Raw genomic sequence first — 23164 nt, 5'->3', positions numbered from 1 at the left:
GTATAACAAACCTGAATAACGATCTGATCACGCAGCAATGTTAGCGTACCGTCTCCCCGTTCGTTATCCGTCACCTGTAGGTTGTGTGTTACTTGCAGCGGCTTCTCCGATGCAGCCAGCTTGGCGCAGTATTTCGAAGGGAAGTAGCCTACCTTCCCGAGACACTTTCCTTTCCACCAATCCGGATCAGATGTATCGATCACAGTGACCTGTAATGATCACATATTTATCACCATCACTCTGTTAGCTCATCCATTTGTCACCAGATTAGCGTACCTTGTATCCTGCTTTCAGATCCAATTCATCCTGATGCCGAGACTTGAAGTTGTACAAAACAACGTAGAGGTTTGTTGGTAGGAGACGATGAGATTTCTGCACAATAGTGATGAGAAAAATGTAGTTTTTAAGAATGACTTTTCGATGTTTGGTTTCATGATGCATTATTATAAATGTACAGTATCTTTGCCCTCATATCTTATCTCTTATCTCTTAAGGTATTAAATGCATTTTTTTTTGCACGACAACCGTTGTCGGTTAGTGCCTACCAGCACCACTAGTAACTTATTGATTACCCATAACAAGATAGTCAGTCCTACGTGACCATTCATAGTCCATTCGGGGCTTGAACTCATGACGGGCAGCTGTTAAGCAGTACAAATTGACGACTGTACCACGAAACCGGCCAAATGCAAGGTTTAAATAAAATTTAAAGTCATTGGTTCAAATATACAATGGGCTATGTTTCTCCATGTTAAAGAGCCTGACTATGCTGTTTATATGGGTAAACCAATTAAATTACGGTAGTGAAGTTTATGTTTGAACACAAAGAAGGTTGTACGTACTAGAATGAAGTTAACTCAAATACTAGGAGAGTAATAATTGAAGTTGTTTGTATATTTAATTACTTCGGATTATTTAACGCCTGTTTATTATCGTTTAATCAATCAATTAGCTAAGTGAATGACGTGAATATAATTACAGCTACAGCTGGAGATCCTAGCTTTTCCGATCGTGTTTGATTGCTCATAATAATATATTTTTATTTATTTATTGATTTATTTTATGCTTATATGTTATGCAGCAGCGTAAATCTCTACAAATGAACCCTCATTGTTTGCCTACTTCAATATTTATTTAAATCTAATTATGTCTTTAAAAATTAAATGAAAAATAATCCGAATGAATAATCTTGAGACAATTTAAACAAAAAACGAAAAAAAAACTACGTGTAACGTTTAAAGCCTTTGCTATATGCTGCATCAGTAACAATTGACGCTTATAGCGTGTAAACTATCATTTCTCGAATTTTATAGTCTATTTTGTCTATTTAGTCTATTTCATGAGAATATTTTTTTTTTAAATTTAATGTAGGACTGACTATCATGCTACAGTAATAAATAAGTAACTGAAAGCCAAGCCCATTAATGGTACAGGGAGGCCTTGACCGACAACGATTGTTGTGTCAAAAAGATGAAGAAGAAGGAGGCTTCAAATATGCAAAAGTATTACAGTATATATATTAGGTATTACAGTATATATTATATTAAGTATTCAATTATTTTTTTCCTTACGGGAACATAACAAGATTTTTAGTAGGTTTCTAAAATTGGCAAAGATCCCTAATTTGTTTAAAAAAGTTTTTACGAATAAACAAACTTTATATTAATTCATTCCAACGATTTTCGACTATTTACTAAATGCTCAAAGAATTCAATCTCAATTTCAATTTTCGACACTTCAACGGGCTGCCATCGTTGTTTTCACCGAAGCTTGAAACCGGATCTCGTCACCCGTTGACAGGTGAAGTGTTGAAAATCGTGTTGAATAAATTAAAAATTATTATGATGAAAATAAAATATCAGAGTGATGTGGAATAACTTCTTGCGCGCGATGAAAAACAATGTTTACATTGGAAAACTAACATGGAAAACTGATTTTTCATTTCATTTTCATCATCATAATTTTTAATTTCTTCTACTTGATTTTCAACACGTCTCAAGCTGGATTTAGTCTGACAGTTCTTTGTGATGTGTGACGTGAAAAACTGTAATTTTAATATGAATCAAATAGACCTTTAGACAGCTGTTGAAAAACATCTAGGCGGCGAATAATTATGTGCACATTCGAAAGTGGCTTGGAAAACCCTGCATGTTTTAAAGGAAGCCTCTTTCAAGTTTTTTTTTTAATTTTAAGCTAACAAGCTTTATAATCAATAATCAAAATGCTAGGAAACAGCGTAAGAAAACCAACGTATCTAGCATGAACGCTCGGAATGCACGAGAAAGAGATAGGGAAAGATTGCAATCATTTGGCCATTTAAGCAATGTGAAAAATGCTACCGGGTTTGAATCCAGTCTTGCCCGGCAACTCACCTGATTTTGACGAACCGGCGACGGGCAGGGAGAGGTGCTGGCCGAAGAAAGGCTTTTTTCGATCTCGTCCGGCAGATCGACGGAACCGGTCTTCATGCCACGCGTAGCGTACAGGAATTTTCTCTGCGTACCCGATGGGCTCGACGGTGCTGTTGGTGCGGGCGCGGGTATATCGATACAATGCAGTAAGACAAGAAACGGAATGGGGTAAAGCTTTACTATCGCTTGTTATTTAGGCTATGCCCCGAAACACACGATTTGGTGCACGGTGCCCCCGCAACGCGCCAAATCGTTTGATCTGTACCGCACGCGGTTGCTTCAGTGTGCAGCAAAACGAAATGTGGTGAAGGTGGTGCGCAGAACAAAACGAGAACGGGGAACGATGGGGGAAGGGAGTGAAGGAAAGTATGTATTTTTCAAATGTTTCAAGGCATTCGGGGCAAGTGTAGCGAACAGAAAAGGGGCCGGGAGCTGAGCGACGCACTACTGGAAACGCAGCGCAGGAAGCACCGATAGGCTCGGTTAGAACGACTAAAACACCATTGACAAGGGGGGCAGGTGGGCACGGGGAAGGTGGTCTGGGGGGCTATGATACATTCTTTCTCAAAAGGCAAATCCCACCCCACCGGCTAATACTTACAGTGTAACCTACTATTGTTAGATGGCGGCGTGCTGTGTTCTAAGTGACCCCCAGAACCGCCGTGGCCACCGTGACCAGTCGGTCCCGGAAGTCGCCGTCGTATTTGCCCATGCAATTCGGACGATTCTGGTGAGTCCAAGCTGAGTGATTTCATTCTAAGGTTCAGCTTTTGGCGTCGAGGTGAATGCGGTGCTACAAATGTTAGGTATTACACAGGGTACACAGGGCAAAGAATTATTTTACGATTAATTTACGCAGCGGCCAAAACGCGCCGCCCTCGGCAGGGAGAACTTGTTCCGGACAAAACAAAAGCGATCAGGAACGTTTAAAAAAAAGCTAAGAAGCGATCAGAAACACAAAATGTCTAACACCGTGTGGTAAGCAAGTGAGCACATGCAACACGACAGCAGCATGTTTGATGGGTTGGCCTGCAATACGGCCTGCCTTGAGGGGGTTTTGCACGCTGCTACTGGTGGGAACACGTTGTGTAGGCGACTCTTGGCAGCTTCCGGTTGCCAAAGAAGCGAGTATGGGTATGATGGATAAATCGATCGATTGGTTGGTGCATGTTACTCGTTAATGTGGCGCCTATATTTTGCATCAGCTCAGCAGCAAAGCAGTGCAAATACGAGTTTTTGGATTGGTTTTTGGAACGAGTTCCTCGTGGTTGATGGGCACTTTGCCGGGCTAGTGGCCTAAAATGTTGCAAACACTTTTATGCCTCTAACGTGCGTGTTTGTAGGAACGATGATTGTGTGCTGCTAATTTACTGTGCTAAACTAAAACACAACATCCTTGAAACAATTTACAGCTATCCAAAATGCACACGTTTCACACGTGCAATCGGAAAAGAAAACCCCTACAAAAACGTTGGCAACGTAGTGTGCAGAAGTGGTACATGCATTTGCTTTTTTGCTATTTCTTTTGAACATGTAATCAATGAAAACGCTACTGCTCAATTTAAATCATGTATTCGAATCGAGGGATGAATCGGCATTTTTATGCTCCAGTAAGCTCCGATACACTCTTTCCACGCGTACATCATCGATCAACGCGTGTGCTGTCAGCGAAATGAGGTTGATTATTTGAAGCCATGATATATTTGCATTATTCAACACTGATTATAAAATCATACAACGGGAAAGCCAAACGATGATGGTGAAGGGCGGCGGTGAGCGCAGCAAAATCGCGACATGATTTATGCTCACAAGGCTACCCATGCAGATGCGCTAGGTTCCCGGCTGCTGCCTGACTGTGTAATGCCGCGGCGTTGGCCGATGAATGGAGCCGTCGATAGGCGCTATTAGGCGGAATGACAGTGATATTTTGGCCGCACGGCCTTTTGTTTTCTGATTGTTAAAAGCATTTTGGTGTCGCTAGCGTGTTTTTGCATTGGTTTTCGGTTTTACACAACGGTTGATAGGGATATAGGGAAAAAACGGGAAAGGAAATATGAAAGTTCTACGTGCACATAAACGGTATCCACATGCTGGAGCAAAATTGTGCAACTACATACATTACAAATATATTACAGCTTATGGTACGAAATACACTATTTAACAACTGAAATAAAACAGTTAAATTACAATGCAGTTAATGAAATGGATGTATGGTGGAACATCTAGTTATGCTATGGAGATATGAAGTTACAGTATCAGTTAAATGCGTGTTATGGAAGTATTGATGTAGATCAGTTATAGTGTGTCGGGTTTAGCCGAATAGGAATATTTGTTATTTCTCTAAACAGTGATCCTATTAGAATATGTTTAGTTTCATTACAAAATAATTATTAACTTATACTGCAGGGTGTAATGGACTGTTATTGTTCTACTGTTATGGTTTAAATGAAGTAAAAATAAACAATTGTATGTTCATTTTTTACCATATTGATATCTTCTTACTCTGATAGACTGTAAACAGTAACTAACTTTTCAATCACAAAGTAACTACTGTAACTTCATCAATCGACAAGCAAAAATTCTGATAGATTTGGGAATAATTTATCGTAAATGTGTGTAAAGTTCATTTTGTTCGAAGTTGGGGGTGCATATTCTTTGCTTTTTTATTCTTGTAAATGTGTTCACGTAGTGAGACAAGCTTAAAATGTGAGTTGTTAGAAAATATGACTAAAAGGGAAAATATATGTATTTTTGTGTAATGGCTAGCTCTTTGGAACCTCTTTTTTGTCCTACTAAAAGATTTTTTTATTGTATTTACCTAATATATTTTTTATCATTTTATTAATCTTATTTTTTATATCTGATTAGTAACAAAACAATGCAGTTTTGCTAAGCACTGTAATGCATTGGGGAAGTTAAAAAAAATCAAACGAATACAGTGAACAATTAATAGTCCGCACCTTTTCCATCAACATGCTCTTCAATCCGCACTTTCGAATATGATTTTAAATTTGATTGATCATTATATTTCTTATTGAGAAATATAGAAGCTATTTGTAATAAAACCAGAATTCTTTAGTAAAACTAGAAAATATATGCAATATAACTATCGGATCATGGGTCAAGGCAAAAATAGAAAACATCAGACATTAAAATTTCATTCGATAATTCACACTCAATCAAGTAATTTTACTCGCAAAGATATCTTTGATATTCGTTCGATTTATAACTGTAGCAATGCTTTAAAATGTATCGACCTTAAACAAAGGTTTAATGCAATCATTTTAAGCATGTATGTACGTGTGCCTACGCATCCGACGTGTGCATAGACACTTGTCGTAAATTTGAAGCACCTTAATATGTTAATAACCGTTCCATAATATTTGGCATCAAAAACAGCGTGTGCGGGCCCCATTTATTTGCATCTTTCTAGCAGCACCGAGCGCGCAGATGGCAGTCTGTGGACTTTCTTGCCATATTTAATCCTCGTTTTCTTTCATTATTCGAATGCTGTTCCCCTTCCACGGAGCTCGCACATCGCAAAAGAAACAAACAGGCGCTCTTGCTCGGGCCGTGGTAATGGAGGAATCGCACATCGCTTGCGCTTCATCTGTTGTCACAACGCGCGTCGTTGTGCGTTCGTTATGCGAAGAAAGGTGCAGACAAGATGAAACAAACAGGGCCCGGCGCGAAGCATAATGGGCAGTATGTTTGTTTCTTTTGTATAATACGTATTTTAATGATCCGGATCCCAATCCATCGAACCATCGTACCGGGACCGATGGAGCACGAGGTGAGGTTTGTGTGTGAGAGAGATATAAGGCGAGGGACAGGAGAAAGACGCGCTTTCGGTTCGAATGCGGATACCAGTGGAAAGCTCGTATAATTTGTGCAAATACTCTCGAGATCAAATTTTCATATTCAACTTAATGTGTTTCCCCTTGTATCCGAGCGGCAGGAAAGCAGCCTTACTTCATTTGCTTACGAATGAAGGTAAGGGAAAAAGCTTATCCCAACCGCCCAACAACCGTTCCGGGAAACCGGAGGGTGGGAGAAAAATGATGGCCAGCAATTGAAACATTAAGCTGGCTTGTAAGAACAGGCATTAGGTGAAAAAGGGAAGCAAAACACTAAACAGGAAAAGAACACCGAGTAAGCGGAAGACAACAGCAGTGGAGCAGAGATAAGAAGGAAGGAATAGAAACATGTAAAAACAACAGCACAGAATACATTGAGCACTGCGAGTGGTTCGACAGACAAGACATTTAAGACCAACAACGGTACAACAACGGTAGAGGCCCCGTAGTCGTGGCCTACGCTAGAAAGTATGGAGATCAAGGTGTCGTAGAGGCAAAATGATCTGCCTGACAGCAACTGTTTGGGTTTGTTATCCCTTTATCGCACTCTAGCACGGCTTGAACGCGAAGGGCGTTCTGTGGATGTGATGTTTTTCGGATTCGGAACAAATCAGGCCACGAACCCTTTGGCACGGTTGAGGGTTGCGCTATATTTATTGCGTTTCTTCGGTTTTCAGTTTGTGCAGTTGACTCACTGTGCCGGCCTATTGCTGCGTCTAGGACGAATATTATTATTATGTGCGATCGTATGTATGTGTGGGTGTGTGTGAGTGATTGTATACGCAATTAGAGAAAACTGTAGTGCTCTCCAAGGCAGCATCGTGTTATTGTTGTTGTTCGTTCCATTATTGGAGGGACAAAAATGAACAACAACTGAACGGGTGTGTATGTGTGTGTGGGTGGAGTTTTATTGGGGCGGGTTCGTGCTTGGGTAGCATTAGTGAAGACTTCGCTATTCGTATTTATCACAGTCCGTTCGATAACCGTTTCGCTAATCTGTTTTTCCTTTGCCGGGAGAAATATATGCGTGTGCGTGTCCGTGTACCAGGCAGCGAGGCAGCTTTAGCCATCTCTCATGCATTTGAAATCGAAGATATTCGTTTGGGTGGATACAACAAAAAACCGTACCGCCACATCGCTTATAAACGTTCCGTTCAAGGGATGTAGATCGATCGATCTGAGCGCAATGCAAATGCGTTGACGGCAAAGCAGGGGTGGGATTTTTTCTCTATTTTTGATCGCACAAATATGAAACCTAAAAACTATCCCGATGAGCGATATCTAACAGAGAAATTAGTCGTTCTAGGCTACTGGTGCGAGCTGTCTGGCTGCGAGCGGATTCGGGACGCAAATGTCAAACCTTACCCTTGCCAAAGCTAAAATTGTAACTGTCGCAACTAACTGGTGTCCTAATCCAACGTGTCCAAGGAACAATAACTAAAACTGCTTCTGCTCGGTTTAGGATTTAAAATCAAAATCCGATCAGGGTTTGTCGCTTGCTTTACACACACACACATGATGCTACGTAATCGAACATTGCAACGCAATGCACCAAATTAACAATTTTTATTCAAACGGAGAGGATAACAAAACAGGGCAACTGCAACCATATTAATTCGTACAGTACAGGCATCTCGCAGAGCGTGTGTTTGCATGCGCAAACTCGTGCGCCGTGAAGCACACGGGAGGCGTGTATAGCAAGTCATACAATAAAAGAAAAAGGTATCATCTCCTTTCGATGTGTTTATCTTCCAGGGGTGCCGCGGCGCGTGTCTCAAACTGGCAAGGGGGGGCAATGTTGCCAAAACAAAACCTTATGCTAAGCTTGTGTCGGTGAAATTGTCCTTTATCTGCTTGCTTAAGAGTAAGAATCATCGTTCAACACGTGAGTGTTCTGTCAGGCCGCCTATACCTATACACCGTCCGATCGTGACGTTCACTTCTTTCGCTTGCCATCTTTTTTGCCCGATTGCATCTCCTCGGGCGGCGGTTCTTCCACCACGAAGCAAAGTGGCTGACCGAACGGACGCGTCGAAATCATAATGTCATCTTCTTCCGCTAAAACAGTAGGGAGAAAGAGAGTAAACATACACGATTACATCAAGCGCTCAATGTGAGGACAGTGTGGACATGGACAAAGAGTCAGGGAGAAAGAGAGTGAGAGACAGTCCAAACCATTCATGATCAAACCACGCTAATGATGCGGTTAGTAGTTGCACCGTCACAATCGGAAAGCAGCATAGCTTGGTTAATGGTTAATGATCGCTCAAGCGATCCTTCAATTAGTAGTTAAAAACTGCACACAATAACGCTGCAACGGGTATAACGGTTGTGTTAGTAAAAATGGATAGCGGAACTTCACTATTTCTCACACCCACACACATATATGCGCACACACACACACAAACGATTGTGTGGCAAATGCTTTTGTCGATTATTGGCGAACGTTTTGCAGCCTGTTCGAGCCTGCAGATTTGTGCCGAATGTCGATGGCAACGATGGCTATGGCAGTCGTTATTGATGGTGGCTGAACAATGGAAAGATCTTGCACTGAGCGATTTCCCTACGAACAAAAGCCGTTCCCTGCGTAGGGGAGGGTTTTGAATGACTGCAGGAGGACTTTGTGAAGCAAGAAAGTACGTACAGAGAAAGAGAAAGAGAGAGAGATCGAGAGAGGCAGCGGGTGAGAACGATGGGTAAAAAGACAAAGAGCATGAAGCGAAGGAAAAAGAGTGGGGAAATCATCTGTAGAGCATCTAATTGGTTTTCCATCATCCTTACCGTGGCTGCACGTGGGCTGCCACCCCTGCCACTATGGTACACTGCACATCGGCCAGAGCGTGATACGTGATCGATCAATCGATGTCGAATGTATGTGTGTCTATGTGTCTATGTGTATGGTACATCTATGGTGGTGCGCAACACACCAACAGGATGTGGAATGGATGATGCCTTGGGCATGATTTTCCTGGTACTTCTAGCAGTGGAGGTGAGGCGTACATAAAATCACAACACACTCACAACATTCACACACACACATTACACGTCACTAGATGCATGTAGGCTGCACACTGCACAAACGGTAAATGAAAACAAAAATGATGCAGCTGCACCTTTTTTTTTTGGTAGGTTGAGGACGGGCGAGTAAAAATAAAGTACGTTTTAAGCTGCAGAAAACGACAACAAACACGATAGCACACAGAAACGGTAGAGGTTTGATGGTAAGGATGGTGGAGGCAGCGGTTTTGGGAACATTTTCCATATAAATTGATGATGCCGGCTATCGACTAGATGGCAACGGGCAGTTGCAGGAGCAAACGTAGTAGGGCGTAGTCGTTGGCGTAGGGTTGGAAAATGTTAAACCAAACCACCGTGTTGCAAGAGACACCGTGTGGCAAAAATTAGGAATACATTTAATTAACTATTGGCCTAAAACGGACTGGCATGTTAGAGCAGCTTGGTCGGTTCGGGGATGAAAAAAAGTACAAAATTTTGATGTTTTGAGGCCATTGTGTTGCCTCCGCTCAAAACAAACAAACACCGATTAGCTTAGGGACACTAAAGGGGAGGGCAAGACATTCAAACTGCATATTATTATCGGCACACTCAGACGCAGACGGAAAACTTAGAGCATATCAATGCATAGGTAAAGAAACAACAATCAAAAACAAAAATATGCATATGAGCCAGAAAACAAGGAAGAAGAAAAAAAAAACACGATTGGTACAAAACGACGATAGTGTCTAGAAAACAAATTCGGGACAGGAAACAACTGCAATTAATTACTTTCAGGTAGCGAGATCGATCGATGCTGTGCCGATCGTAGCCGCAATATGCCGAAGCCGGACATGGGTCGGAAGCCTGCAAACAGTCGACGCCTGGCACCGGAATCGATGGCCGCCGCCTGGTGCGTGTTTGGGTTCGTGGGTACGCGCATATCTGGCCAATGTGAAGGGACAAAACAAGTGACTTTTAATGATGCGGGCTTAATGCGGGATGGCCCCGGCATATTGCTGGGTCGGGTTGGATGGTTTGATTGGTAAACTGGCGAGGGTGATGATAGTGTTCGTGTTCGTGTGTGTGTATGTGTGTGTGTGAAAGATTTATTTTACCCCTTTACCCGGCTGCATCTTCAGCGTGAATTGTTGAATGTTTCGAAAAAGTAATTATGCATGTGCCTATGGTTGTGTTTGGGTGAGAGAGCTTTTTTCGTACTATGTGGGTTGCAAGGCGAAAAGATCAATTATTTGATTATGCTTATCGATTATGCACTGATAGGGTTTAAGTATTTCAAATCGTGCTCAGAATGGTAGCAATAGTCAAAAATTGGTATGGTAGCTATGGTAGGTTTGAAATAAATATATAAATTCATTAAATAACAATAATGTTCGAGTTATACGTTTTCCATCCTTTGACTGTCCGAACAGTTATATAAGTTTTACTAATCACATTATTGTTTATGTTATATTGAAAAAAAATAGATTGATTAATTTTAATGTGCAAGTGGCTGTCGATACTATCGCCAATTGTGAAAACCTAATATTATGAAATTGCTTGATGACTAATAAATTTAGCTATATTTTTTTAATTTTTGGGACCGCTTTTTTGTTTGTTTGGAGACTAGTTTAAATGTAATAAGAATAATGTTGATAGAAAAAATGTGAATAAAAGGTTAATTTGTATGTCTTTCCTGCATTATATTTGGTGATGCTTGAACATGATGTACCTTAGAAGTGTACGAGTTTTCAAAAATTTACCTAAGACTGATTTGTATGTAAGAAGTAAAAGATCAATCGACATTTAGACTTTTGAGCAGGAAAAATCCACGATTTGAAGAAATAGATATTGTTATGTTCAAGGCTTTAGATATGCATGTATTTCGCTTTGTGGGACTTGAAGATTATATGATTGAATATCGAGGAAATGATTGAGAAGATATCTAAATTTGTTGAGTTGTAAAGAAAACGCAAAATGAAGCTTTCGCCATGAATATCCCGATTATTAAAATTCATCAATAAATTTTTTTCTTCAATACAACATATTTACTACAAAAGTTTAACAATACTAACTCTCGAATGTTCAGCTGCTAGCTGGCGAGCGATCGATGAAACAACCATAAGATGAACAAAAAGTGTACGTATCTACAAAATCCAATTTTCTAATGTTCACTTGGAGTGAGATTAACGAACTAGAAATAGCAACAATGCGTTCAACTACGATCCGTAGATGTCTATGTACAAAAAAGGATAACTCGCGTGCATTCGCGCTAGTGAAAGGAGATGCTAGAGTACATAAGGTAAAGCGTTATAACGGTATCTACAGAGACTGCAGGATCGGCTGACCGAACTGATAGTCAAATGGAAGAAAAAAACGGACTACTCAGGCATAAATATTGCGGGAGTATAGAGAAAGAGAGACAGTGAGAGAGAAGGACAGAGAGAAAGAGCGAAGAAGAAATTGGTGAAGGCAATAGAGCTGAGATAGAGGAAAAAAGGTTGACACAGCGCGCTTGAGAAGAAGGTTTAAACTAGTAGCGTCAAAAACAAACTGAACAGGACACGGTGCTGTGACATTAAAAGAAAGAAAGAAACAAAAACGATATACAAAAACAACCGAAATTGGCCAAACGGAACATGTAGTTAAAAAGAGCAAAGACAACAGAAAAAAACTAATAGTGAAAACAAATAAAAAAGTTCCGCTCGGGAACGGAACCACCGGCGGACCTGAGCATGACATGTCCGTTGCAACGGGTGCAGTCAGTCCCTGTTTCTGGTGTGGATAATTTGGCCCCTGAGATTTGACTGGTCCCCGCCATGGCGCTCGGTCCGGATACTCAGGCACTTTCACTACGGGAATGTCTAGCGGAGGGTTCGAGACGGTTTGGTTGTGTCCGGCGGCGGCGGCGGCGGCAGCTGCGGCGGCTGCAACCGACCCGATCGGTCCTGGGCCCTTTGACGGATCGACAACAATTTTGCCGCTGGAAATTTCGCCCGCCTGCTTAAGGACCTGATATATCTGATCGACATCGGTTGGTTCTGTTGAGGAGGGATCATGAGGGTTTTCGTTGTTAGTTGCGTCTGTGTCTGGGCGAGTGGCGGTTTTGTAGCGAAGGACACGAAAGAAATACAGGACTATAGATGGACAGGATGGTGAGACGAGGAGGCGGAGGGCATGAGGAGGGAAGAGAGAGAAAGAGAGAGTGGGGTAGCAGAATTTGGAGAAAGAGAAGCCAGTGGGACATCAGTGGGTGTTGGCGTTGGGAACATAGTGTCAGAGATATTTACAAATTATAGTTAACACGATATATTTTATAGAGAACAGCAAGACTGCTTCAATGTCATATGTTTGTTTAGTATTGTTTTTTTCTGCTTGAAATGTGTTTTTTTTCTGGTATGTTTTGAGTACGATCACGCCCGGTCAGACGACTCCGATAAGCCATTTTTGAATGTGATGCGGGCTAGCGAAGCTATCAATGATTTAAACAATCAAAAATAAAATAAAACAAAACAACACAGATAGTAACTGACACTTGAACACATCATTCACACGATGAAAACTACCAGGCGCAAGGCACACAACAGTTGGCCACAGAACCCTACAAATGTCGCGATAATTTGAGGTAGTAGTCGGTTGCTAGTGCCTTGATAGCATGACGGAACTGGAAGCAGCGGCAGTTTTTTGTTTTGTTTGCTGTTTTGTTCGTTGTAAGTAGTGTTAGTAGTGTTTTCGCTTGAGCCATTTTGGGCGCATCGACGGTTGGCTAGAGCATGTGGATGAATAATTAAAACAAAAGCACGATTTGTCGAGGCCGCCCTGTCTGCTTGACAGACGGCGCGAACATCGACAGCCGGCTCGTCGCGTAGGTGAGCGGATGAAACACGACCGGCAACGGTTTCCCGAATGCAATCGGGTTGAAACAAAAAATATAACGCGAAAAACGATTGATGGTGGATGGAGTGAGAGAGAGAGAGAAATGGACGTTGAGACCGGGTGCATTGTTGTACTCACTTTCTTCCTCGACCTCGGTGGCACGGTTCTCGATTTCCGAGGTGCTCTTCTGGCGGCGGAGCAGCTTCTGCTTTACCTGACACTTTGGCAGCTGCGAAGCACAGTCGGCGTGCACGTTCACCTTGCATATACGGCACCGTAGGCCCTGGCGGGTGTGTCCTGGCGTGACCGAAAAAGCCGGACGGAAGAACAAAATGGGAGAAAGAAAAGAAAGAAAGCGGTAAATGGATAATTCCATTAATCATATCCAGCTCGATGCTGGAGGTGTGGCACGATTCCGGGCAGTAGTGCGGACCTCCCTTGGGGAATGGGGTGAAATGGGGTGAATCAATTAAAAATGCTTTCGTTAGTTGAATAATTACGTTAAAATGACACCTGTAGACAGTGCACACAATCGATGTTATAGGTGGAGAGAGCGTTGGCATAGGTAGGCATAGGCAACGAAACCTATCGCCCCATTGTGTGCATCAGGTGCATTTTATAGTGAGGGAAGAGACAAAACAACGAAGAAGAAGCAAAAAAACCGCACACTCACAAAAAAGAACACCATAATGGAACACATGAGTTCATCTCGGCGTTTGAGACAGCAGTCGATGTGTTTCAAGTCTAACCACACGGGAAATTTTGACATAATGCCAAGCACAGCACACTGGATACGTGCTATATGTGCGCTTGCTCGTGGACATCAGAACTGCTGTCGATGGCTTGGGTAATGGGCCTGCCAAGCGCACCCAAGCAGGGTGCTGACCTCGAGCATTCTCCATGATCGTTCATAATTTATTCCGGCACAGTCCGGCTACAATGCACGCCCATGACGGATCAATTCAACAGTGGTGTTCATAATTTGGAAATTAAATTATAATGTGCTTTGTGTACGAGCATACGGTTTGCGTCCCTCTGGGTTCTGCTAGTTTTTAAAGCTTTTGAGGGAGGAAACGATGTACGAGAACACTGTGTGGTAAATTGAAGCCGATGCGTTGGAATATTGCAAACAATCTACCAAAGGTGTTTTAAATGTTTATACTATAGCTTACAGAATACATGTGTTGCAAGATGTAGTGGGTAATTTAACGGTAAAATATTCTTCATAATGTTTATACTTCAGACTTCCAGGTACACTGGATTTAAAGATATTAGAATTTTAAGAGTCAAATTATGTAGCTATTTACTTGAAATATCTGGTAAATGTGTTTGCTTATGTTCATATTCTGCTGTTGTGCAAAAACATCAAACTTTGCAAATTTCCAATCGGTTGAAAAGGTTCACCAAAAAAAGCTTAAGTAAATCCAATTGATCGTATCATATACGTATCGCAACACATTACCATTGAAGAGAAAGTCTTCAATGAAAGATAATGTTTTTAAAACTTTTTGCCAAGACATGTATGAGACAGTGCCAAAACATAGTTACGTTAAAAGTCGTTTGATTCAAGTGAATCATAGCGAACTACGTAAACGCTGATGAAAGTTGCTGTTTTTGTTTGTTGAAGGCTGTAACGGTACGAAGATGTCACTAGTGTTGAAATCAGTATTTTGAAGGTCCAAAAGATTCCTGAAAAATTGTTCAGACTCTATCATCAAAACGAGGTCTAGCTACTATTGCATGAAATAAGCACTGACTTTGAGTGTTTCGATAAGAAATACCTTATAAACATAAAACACTAAAAATGAAATGATAATATTGATTAATCTTAAATCAATATTATTGGTGAAAAATTGCATTTTCTTCTATTGTTACATATCCGATATCCTTTAAATGAATAACGGAGTGGCACTATTTCTGATTGTATTCAGCTTACGAGTTGAGTTTTGTAATGGTGTATTTGTTAATTTTTAGAATGTAATAGTTGATATTGTCCGGTCTCGTAGTACAGTCGTCAACTCGTACGACTTAACAACATGCCCGTCATGGGTTGAATCCCCAAATAGACCGTGCCGCCATACGTAGGACTGACTATCCTGCTATGGGGGGAAATCAATTAGTCACTGAAAGCCAAGCCCACAAGTGGTACAGGCAGGCCTTGATGACCGGCAACGGTTGTTGAGCCAAAGAAGAAGAAGTTGATATTGTAGTAAACGTAAGAACTACATCACAGGCAGCATTACGTGAAGATTACAATGCATTTAACGTGACATTACAAACGCTTACTGAAAAGTAATTGATTTATTTTACAAGGTTTCTCAGGCGACCTCAAACATCTCAAACCCGTGAAAAGCATTTGAAATAATTCAATGATAGCTCGAAGTTTTGGGTGATTTTCACTGTGAACAGTGAACAATTGACTCAGTTGTGCAATTGTACAAACTGGAGATGAAGTTCACGAGGTTGACCTGACCAGAGACTGTGCTGTACTCGCGATCTTTATCTATTGATTTTTTAAGTAAAACTACCCGTACTGTTGGTACGGGCGAGCTGTACCATCGTTACATGCTGCGGACAAAAATAGACAACGCTTTGTAGCCCGGCCGGTGGTACGTAGGATTTCCAAAACTTTCCGTCCTGATGGATGGGAGGTTGGTGAAGTGAATTATTTAATGATGGAAGTAAAAGCTCTGAAACATGCTCCGAAGCATCTTTTGCTGCCACTGCCAGTCTTCATAAATGTAATACGTCTCCAACCACAGTGACAGTGGTTTGTTTGGTGGATCAGGGAAGATGATTGAGTTTCGCATCAATAATTCAACGGCCAAGAAGGCACATTGCACATGGAAAACGACTTTCGGGCTAACATGTTCCGAAATTGTCGTAGTTCGCTTTCGCATACGGCCAAATACGAAAGTTATGTGTTCTATTTCGGGCAGGTTGAAGCCAAAAACGGCAACGAAAAAAAACACACACACACACCTAGCACAATAAGGTCTCGTTCGGCTTAGGTACGGCGTGCCTGTGGTGGCCAGCTGATGCCAGCGCCCGGCAACAGACGATGAAGTTTTATTTGGCGCTAGGGGGTTATGGGAGAGGTGGGGCTAAAAATTCTACGACAATCAACAAAAGCACTTTTGCGCGGGTTGATGGGCACCGTCCGCTGCATCGATCGAACAGTTGCCGAAGCCTTTCGAGTAGAATGTACGTACCTCGTAGCACTTGCGAGCAAACGTCGCACGGTGTGATCTTTTTGTAGGTGTACTCCTGTAGATTGTGATTATCGGTGCCATCGAAGCGGATTTGTGCTCCATTACCGCTCTTCCTGCAAGGATGTAGTAAATTACGATATTAGAGAAGAATTGGAGGAAGAACAGACCGGTTGCTAAACCGTACGGCTGCATACGTGCAAGTAGACACTCAGTTGGAAATTAAAAAAGAAATATGTGATAACTGATGGCGCAGAACGTGGGCCAAAAATAGATACATCGTTAGTGATAGTGTTGAAGACTTAGGGTAATTTAATACATTTCGTCGTATTATTGATTGGGTAAGAAAATCAGACATTTTATCGTAGCTTTGAAGTATCTCCTATCCACAATTGTAATAATGGAAAAAAAACGATTTGGATTTTATAGTTCAGTATTTTGTCAAAACTTCTATCCCACAGCTAGTTGCTGGTTTTGTGCAAGAACTTAGGACGATACATTCTTTGAGTGTAGCTATATTAATGAACATTAGGGGCTACATCTTTATCATTTTGTCCACGTTCAACCGTGAGACAAGAGTATAAAAAAGTAAATATTGTAAATGAAATGTTACATTAGGTTAAAAAGCACTTTGTTCAGCGAAACTGAAGGTAATACTTCAACGCATAAATTAATGTTAGTCAAACAATAGCCACACACACACACACACGCACATTTTGTTGCCTGAAGTCTAGCAAACTATACGAAAACTAAGGAAAAGCAGTAAAAATATCATCGTAATTGTTCTATAGGCGAGATTGAAGCAAATCTATCGGGATTGACTAGATAATGTTCAAATCTAAAATAAATCGAGTAAACAGTTAACTGTTTTTTTATTGCTTTTTCTCCTATTCTCTAATACACTTGATACTATAGAATCTCTTCGATACCACTTTAAGGAGCTTTTACGGAAATGCAACTACTATCATATATATTCTGATTGAGCAGTTAACTGAGGAGAAGTGTATCATCTTCATTATTGTGTACGCCTAATTTAAACAGAGGATTCTGCGGCTCTGTGCTACTACTAGTCGTAAAGGAATAAATAAACAGGGATTAAAACGTATACATAATGCCAATAGGTGATTATACGATATGGTAATATATAATAGATATATATGCTATCTCCTTAATATTACACGTGGAGCACACACTACGACAGTAAATGCAATACTTATATACGTTTATACAGCAGAGTATATTGTTTATATATGATTTTGTTGTTTTTTGTTGTTGTTGTATGTTGTTACCTCATAGTCAACACCGTAGACACTGCATGGTACATTTGATTGGTTTTGGTACTAATTGTGTGTTACCGAATTGCAAAAGTAATAGGAAGGCAATAAAGAAATCAAATGAAAGTTTTTATTAACAGTTTTCGCATACGCATGAGGCAGCGTTAAGGCTCTAGACAGCAGGGCAGTGCCTAAGCTGGGAAAACGGGATGTTTTGCACAAGATTTTGAAGTTTATAGCAGGAAAAAATACATTGCGGTCGGTTGGGGCGATTCGAATGCGACTGTATAGCTAAGCTTATCATCATACGCATGAATGTTAAAACCGATAATCGGGCTAATGCAAATTCCCTATCCTTTGGACATGTTCAACATCATATTTAAGGTTAAGATAGTCAAATAACTAATATAGTACAATTCACAATTGAGGTAAGGCTTTTAAAGCAAGAAAGAGATGATCTTTCTGTGTCTTCCTTTTGAAGTAAAAATATGTTTTGATATTATAAATTATTGGCTTGGCTTAAATTTATCAACTATCCAGGAAATACTTGTTACGAGAGGACGCATCCGTTTTCAATCACAATAGCGCATCCGTAACACAGTCACCGAAGATCTAGCTTATAATGCGTTATAAAATTGGCTTCAAGGTAACTCTTTGATAATGAAGTAATACACGCTCATTACATTTTTGCGTAGCATGATTTTGATGTGTAACAAGATTTTAATATATATTATTAAAATCAGTTCCGTTTGCAAGGAAAAATGAAAACATGCCATTGGCTTAGTTGAAATAATTCACCTAATAATGGCAGTGATTCACACCTAACAATCGAAGCAAAAAGCCATGAAATGTTCCCTCATTCCTTTCATTGTTCACAATAAAGTGATCACGAAAGCGAGCAAGAAAAAGAAAAAAAAACACACACACACACACACGAAACAAAATGTTAACGACAACGGCAAAACGCTGCCAATAGCGGCGCCATTGCTGTTGCGATCAAAAGCGAGTCGAAGCAGTTAATTCACGTGTAGCGGCAGCGTGTAGATGAAAATTATGCCCCACGCTGGCACCAGATCGTGCTAGAGGGTCTGTACAGGCAACAACGGTCCATGTTGAGCTCATCCTTATTTTTCCTCCCGCAACACTCATGAAAATGTCGTGTAGCCGTTTCGAATAGAAAAGCAAGGTTATACGCCCGGGTGTTTTTTTTTTTCTTCTCCTGCCTTTTCCTACACTAACACGTTATCATTTGTGATGAAAGCGGATGATGATGCCCTGCAGACAGTCGCATTCTTGAAAGACCGTGGCACTACAACCATTTGCTCACGCCTGCCTGAAATGGGCCGGTGTTTGGAGGTTGAGATGTGTGGCGAGGTATGGGTGAGGTCTCTTTGCCTAATGGATGGTTCCCGGTAATGAACCTGGGCCGCCGTGGATGCCTGGATGGATTGAATGGAGGTGTCGGAGGTGATGGAGACACGAGTGCCGAGAGCGGGAACATGGGAAAGCGCGCGCAGCAGAGATTAAGGCGGGGTAGGGTTCCCGCTATTTTAAAAGCGTGAGCGGTGTTGTGCGGCGAAAAGGTACATTATAAAGGATTGTGGAAAGCCCCTTCCGCTTGGGCCAGGGTGTGAGTAATTCGCGCAGAAGAAAATGGAAAAGTCATCGGTGAGAAAAGTTAAGGCGTGGGGAAGATAAGGGTAAAAATGGACCATGGGAAGGCAGGGGCGAAGAAAGAGTAAAACAAAACGTTAAGCGAACATAAAGCGGGCGATAAATGCGAAGAAAGGCTTGAAACTTAAGATATTGCAACGGTTCGGTGGGGCAAAATGAGCCAAGAACAGTAGATGGAGTGGGATGGAAAGGGAGCAAACTAAAGAAACAAAACAACAAGGAAAATAGGGAGAACAGGGATCATTCAAACGCTACAGTAACCAGAGGGACGTTATAGAGAGCGAATGGGGGAGGGGGAAGAAAGAGAGAGATAAAGTTAAAAAAAACTGTTCCACTTACCTATCGTTCGCCGAACCTGCCGGTTTCAGGCTACGGAACGCTTTTAGCCACTTAGTCTTCATTGAGGAAGAACTAGAAGAAGACATTTTACGTTCACCGCGAGGTGAACCAGGATCTATTCTACCCAAAAATAATTCTTTCTGTAACGAGAGTACGCAAAGTAGAAAGAGGAAGAAAGGAAGATAAAAGAGAAGAAAACAGTGAAATTACAGATAGACTATTCTAGTTCGGTGTAATATTAAGTATTTGCTATCGGTGTAATGCAATGTTTTGCTCAAATCTATCCCGATACCAATCACAGCGTATGTGAGTGTGTGTGTGTGTGTGTGTGTGTGTGTGTGTTTATTTGTGGTATGTGTATGTGTTGTAAAGATTTTGTTCAGTACTACATCCATAATCGCTATGCGTTGCTATAGTAACTCGATTCAAGGTAGTTAGAAATGTATCCACTAATAGCTAAACAGAAAGCTAAAGGAGTCTATTCAAATGGAATCGAAACATTCGGTAGCAGTAATATAGCTTATAGTATTAGTAAAGGTGTAAAAGTAGGCAGTAAGTAAGACTAATTGTAAATAAGTAAAACACAACCGAAAAATGCCAAGGCCATCAACGTCTGCTATGAGCTAAATACCTATCGATTCACTAGAATAAATAAAAAAAACAGTACAAATCTACACCTAGATTGCGGCAACGCGTAGTAGAGTGGCAGTAGTTGAAGCAGTAGTATGTTATTGCTACGAAATGGATTGCATCCAATCAGGTGGTTGAAGTGGGCAAACAGCAGCTGTAGCATCTCGGCTTTCTTCGCCTTCTGCAGCAGTGCAACGTGCTGCCCATGTGTGTAATAGAGAGAAAGAGAGAGAGAGAGAGAGAGAAAGATAGTGCAGCCGGCGCAACTATTATGGTTCTAGTTTATTCAGGTCAAGAGCTCTATCCGATCTGTGAAGCTGGCAGCACACGACGTCCCCGGTGGTAGGTCGCGATACACATCTCGTGATCGTATAAGCAGCCCTGGCAGTCCCATTGCAAACAATTCCCGCCCATTTCCCGCCCATACGGTGCCGCCTGCAGGAATGGTTTGTGTGAGAAGCTTTCATGCGTGATGTTCTTCAAAATGAATGCTCTAATAAATCATACCGAGCGTCGCAAAAGAAAAAAAAAAACGCTGGGAAGCAATGTCGAGTGCTTTCGGGTGCCCATCTTCCTCGGGGTCAACATTTATAAACTAGCACTCGTACACACATACACACGAACGATTGTGCGGGGATGCACGAGCCTGGTTGGTTGACGCGGTAAACGAAGGCAGAAACTCAAACAAATTTCCACGTTTCTCACTCCAGCGCAGTAAGCGTTGTGGCCTAGGCTGACACACCGCGTGCGGATTGAGGCGGGTGGGTGCCGCAAACCGTGTGTTCTCGACTTTTATCGACTCCAGCGCCTGCGAGCCCGGTTCCCAGGCGCTATCAAAAAGCGAACTTCTGCCCGTAAGATATTACCGTGGCTTGAAAGCATCTCGGACAGCGCCCGTGCGCGGGACGCGTAGGAGAAGGGTCCGATGGAAGGGATAATATACCTACCGGCTCTATCTATTCAGCAAAGTGGACGACCCTTTGAATGCAGATCGACCTTGCTGAGGTTGACCGCAAAGGGAACATTTTTTTCCACTTTTTTCCACTCCAGCATCCTCTAAGCGCGTCCCACCGGCAGGGGTTGGTTCCTAATGCGAACGAACCACACTGGCGCGCTCTACTTGACGATTCTTTGTGTCGCTAACGAACCGGACTACTTATGGGTCCCTAATGCTTACCAGCTGGCACTGAATTGGTTAGGCCTGCGATGCCTCCCACGCACGGACCATGCGCCAAAGCGGATGGCAACGCACACGTTCCAGCTGAATGTGTGTGTAAGTGTGTGTGGGCCTTGAATGTTTTCATTGGGCAGGTGTTAGAACACACAAAAGCTCTCGAAACCGGAGAAGCGCCTTTGATTGAAGCCTGTTGCTGATAGGAGGTTGTATGTTGGGTGAATTGAGAACAAAGAGAGAAAAAAAGCTTCCAACAAATGACACTTGGCTCAAGCACGAAAGCGTTCAACGGCCGGATGATGCTCGGAAACTCGAAAGTCATTGTCAGTCAATGGTTTCTTTTTCCCGAAGAGCTGTTAATTATATTGATCCTTCTCTTGTCACCAGAAGCGGAAACAATCCGTGTTTCTGTGCTGGATTCATTCCTGTCTTCGGTTACTGCGCTCGAGAACCACTCATCCTGGAGGGTGTGAAAGATCATTAAACTATTGAAAGCGAAATCATAGCATGACAAATAACGAAGCACATGCGTATAATGACGCTGACTGGCAAAACAGTTTGTCGATAGCTGTGGTTTGTAACGTAACGAAAAAGGTTCGAAAATATCTGGTTCACTGATCATTATTGCGGTTAGAGTTTATGTTCAAGATCATGATACTGAATGTTTTACTGATTGTAAATGATGTATTTTTGTGTAGGTCTTATGCCGCTTATGAAAAAAAAAATCAAATTTATTTCCTCAAAGATGCAATAAATGAGAAAAATCTCATCTGGAGAATCTGTTTTTAGTAATAGTTCAATTACTAAGTTGAATTACACAGAATAGAAATTAATTCCGATATTTTCAATATTCGGTGCAATTATTAGTCAAAACTTAAATGGTTCTTTATTCCATTCCATAGTTCAACCGAAAAAAAAAAAATAAAATACGGAATGCATCATTGCCATAATATCGAGAATGGCAATTGCAGATAGCGTAAGCAAAGGTGAAAGTACATACTTATTGTGAACGAATTGGGGCGCAATATTGAATATTCTCCTGAAGGTTTGGTTATGGCTCTAATTGTTTTACTCAGAAGAACCTATAATTTATGATTTTGTTGTTTTTATTCCACTAGTAGAAGGAAATTCGGTGCGTATGTTGAATAGGATACTTAATTGTGGTGTGTTTGCTGATTAGGAAAAGATATTACCTTTCCCTATAGCAAAGTCCTAAAATAAACCAGCCATAATTAATGTTAAACATTGGGGGTTTTACGATTCTAGCCCTTTTTTATATTAAGTTTGACATGTCATGTCATGTTGACATCATGTCAATACTCCATACAAAACACACACAAAAAAAAAAACTAGCTTCAGATTTTCAGCCTAGATTATTGCAGCCTTAAACATATGTAAACAAACGCAAGCTTCATTATGTTAGCTAATAAATGTTTCAATGTTTTGGCTGAAGCAAAAGCGTTTTGTAAATGAATGTAAATAAATGAATACACATACACACAAATGTTTTGTCGAGGAATGTCAAAAACTATTTGATTGGATGTTTTTGAATCTACAAAAATGTACTTTAACACATTTAACCCAAGTAAAAAAAAACGATTTTAAAATGCTTTTTTTAGCCCTAATGGTGAAATCCGATATGGCGGAACATAAATGAAATTTTAGCTTTCTGGCTAAATTATAGTTTTAGTAAAGTTGCACTTATTACAAATTCTGTTTATGTTGT

At 41.2% G+C, this 23164-nt stretch overlaps 1 protein-coding gene across 1 annotated transcript in view; it reads right to left on the bottom strand.

The window, feature by feature from the left end:
• LOC1274973 (uncharacterized) overlaps window positions 1-23164 on the bottom strand; it is a 77554-nt gene that overhangs the window by 9507 nt on the left and 44883 nt on the right. Inside the window, 10 exon segments of the mRNA XM_061652123.1 lie at window positions 12-209; window positions 277-372; window positions 2373-2521; window positions 3013-3204; window positions 10055-10207; window positions 11992-12303; window positions 13277-13435; window positions 16351-16463; window positions 17637-17687; window positions 19635-19774. Of these exon segments, the coding sequence (XP_061508107.1) occupies window positions 12-209; window positions 277-372; window positions 2373-2521; window positions 3013-3204; window positions 10055-10207; window positions 11992-12303; window positions 13277-13435; window positions 16351-16463; window positions 17637-17687; window positions 19635-19774 (1563 nt within the window).

Source organism: Anopheles gambiae, chromosome 2, assembly GCF_943734735.2.
Source record: "Anopheles gambiae chromosome 2, idAnoGambNW_F1_1, whole genome shotgun sequence".
NCBI classification, from domain to species: domain Eukaryota; kingdom Metazoa; phylum Arthropoda; class Insecta; order Diptera; family Culicidae; genus Anopheles; species Anopheles gambiae.
The sequence above is the reverse complement of the archived record's forward strand: the minus strand, read 5'-3'. Positions and strand labels throughout refer to the sequence as shown.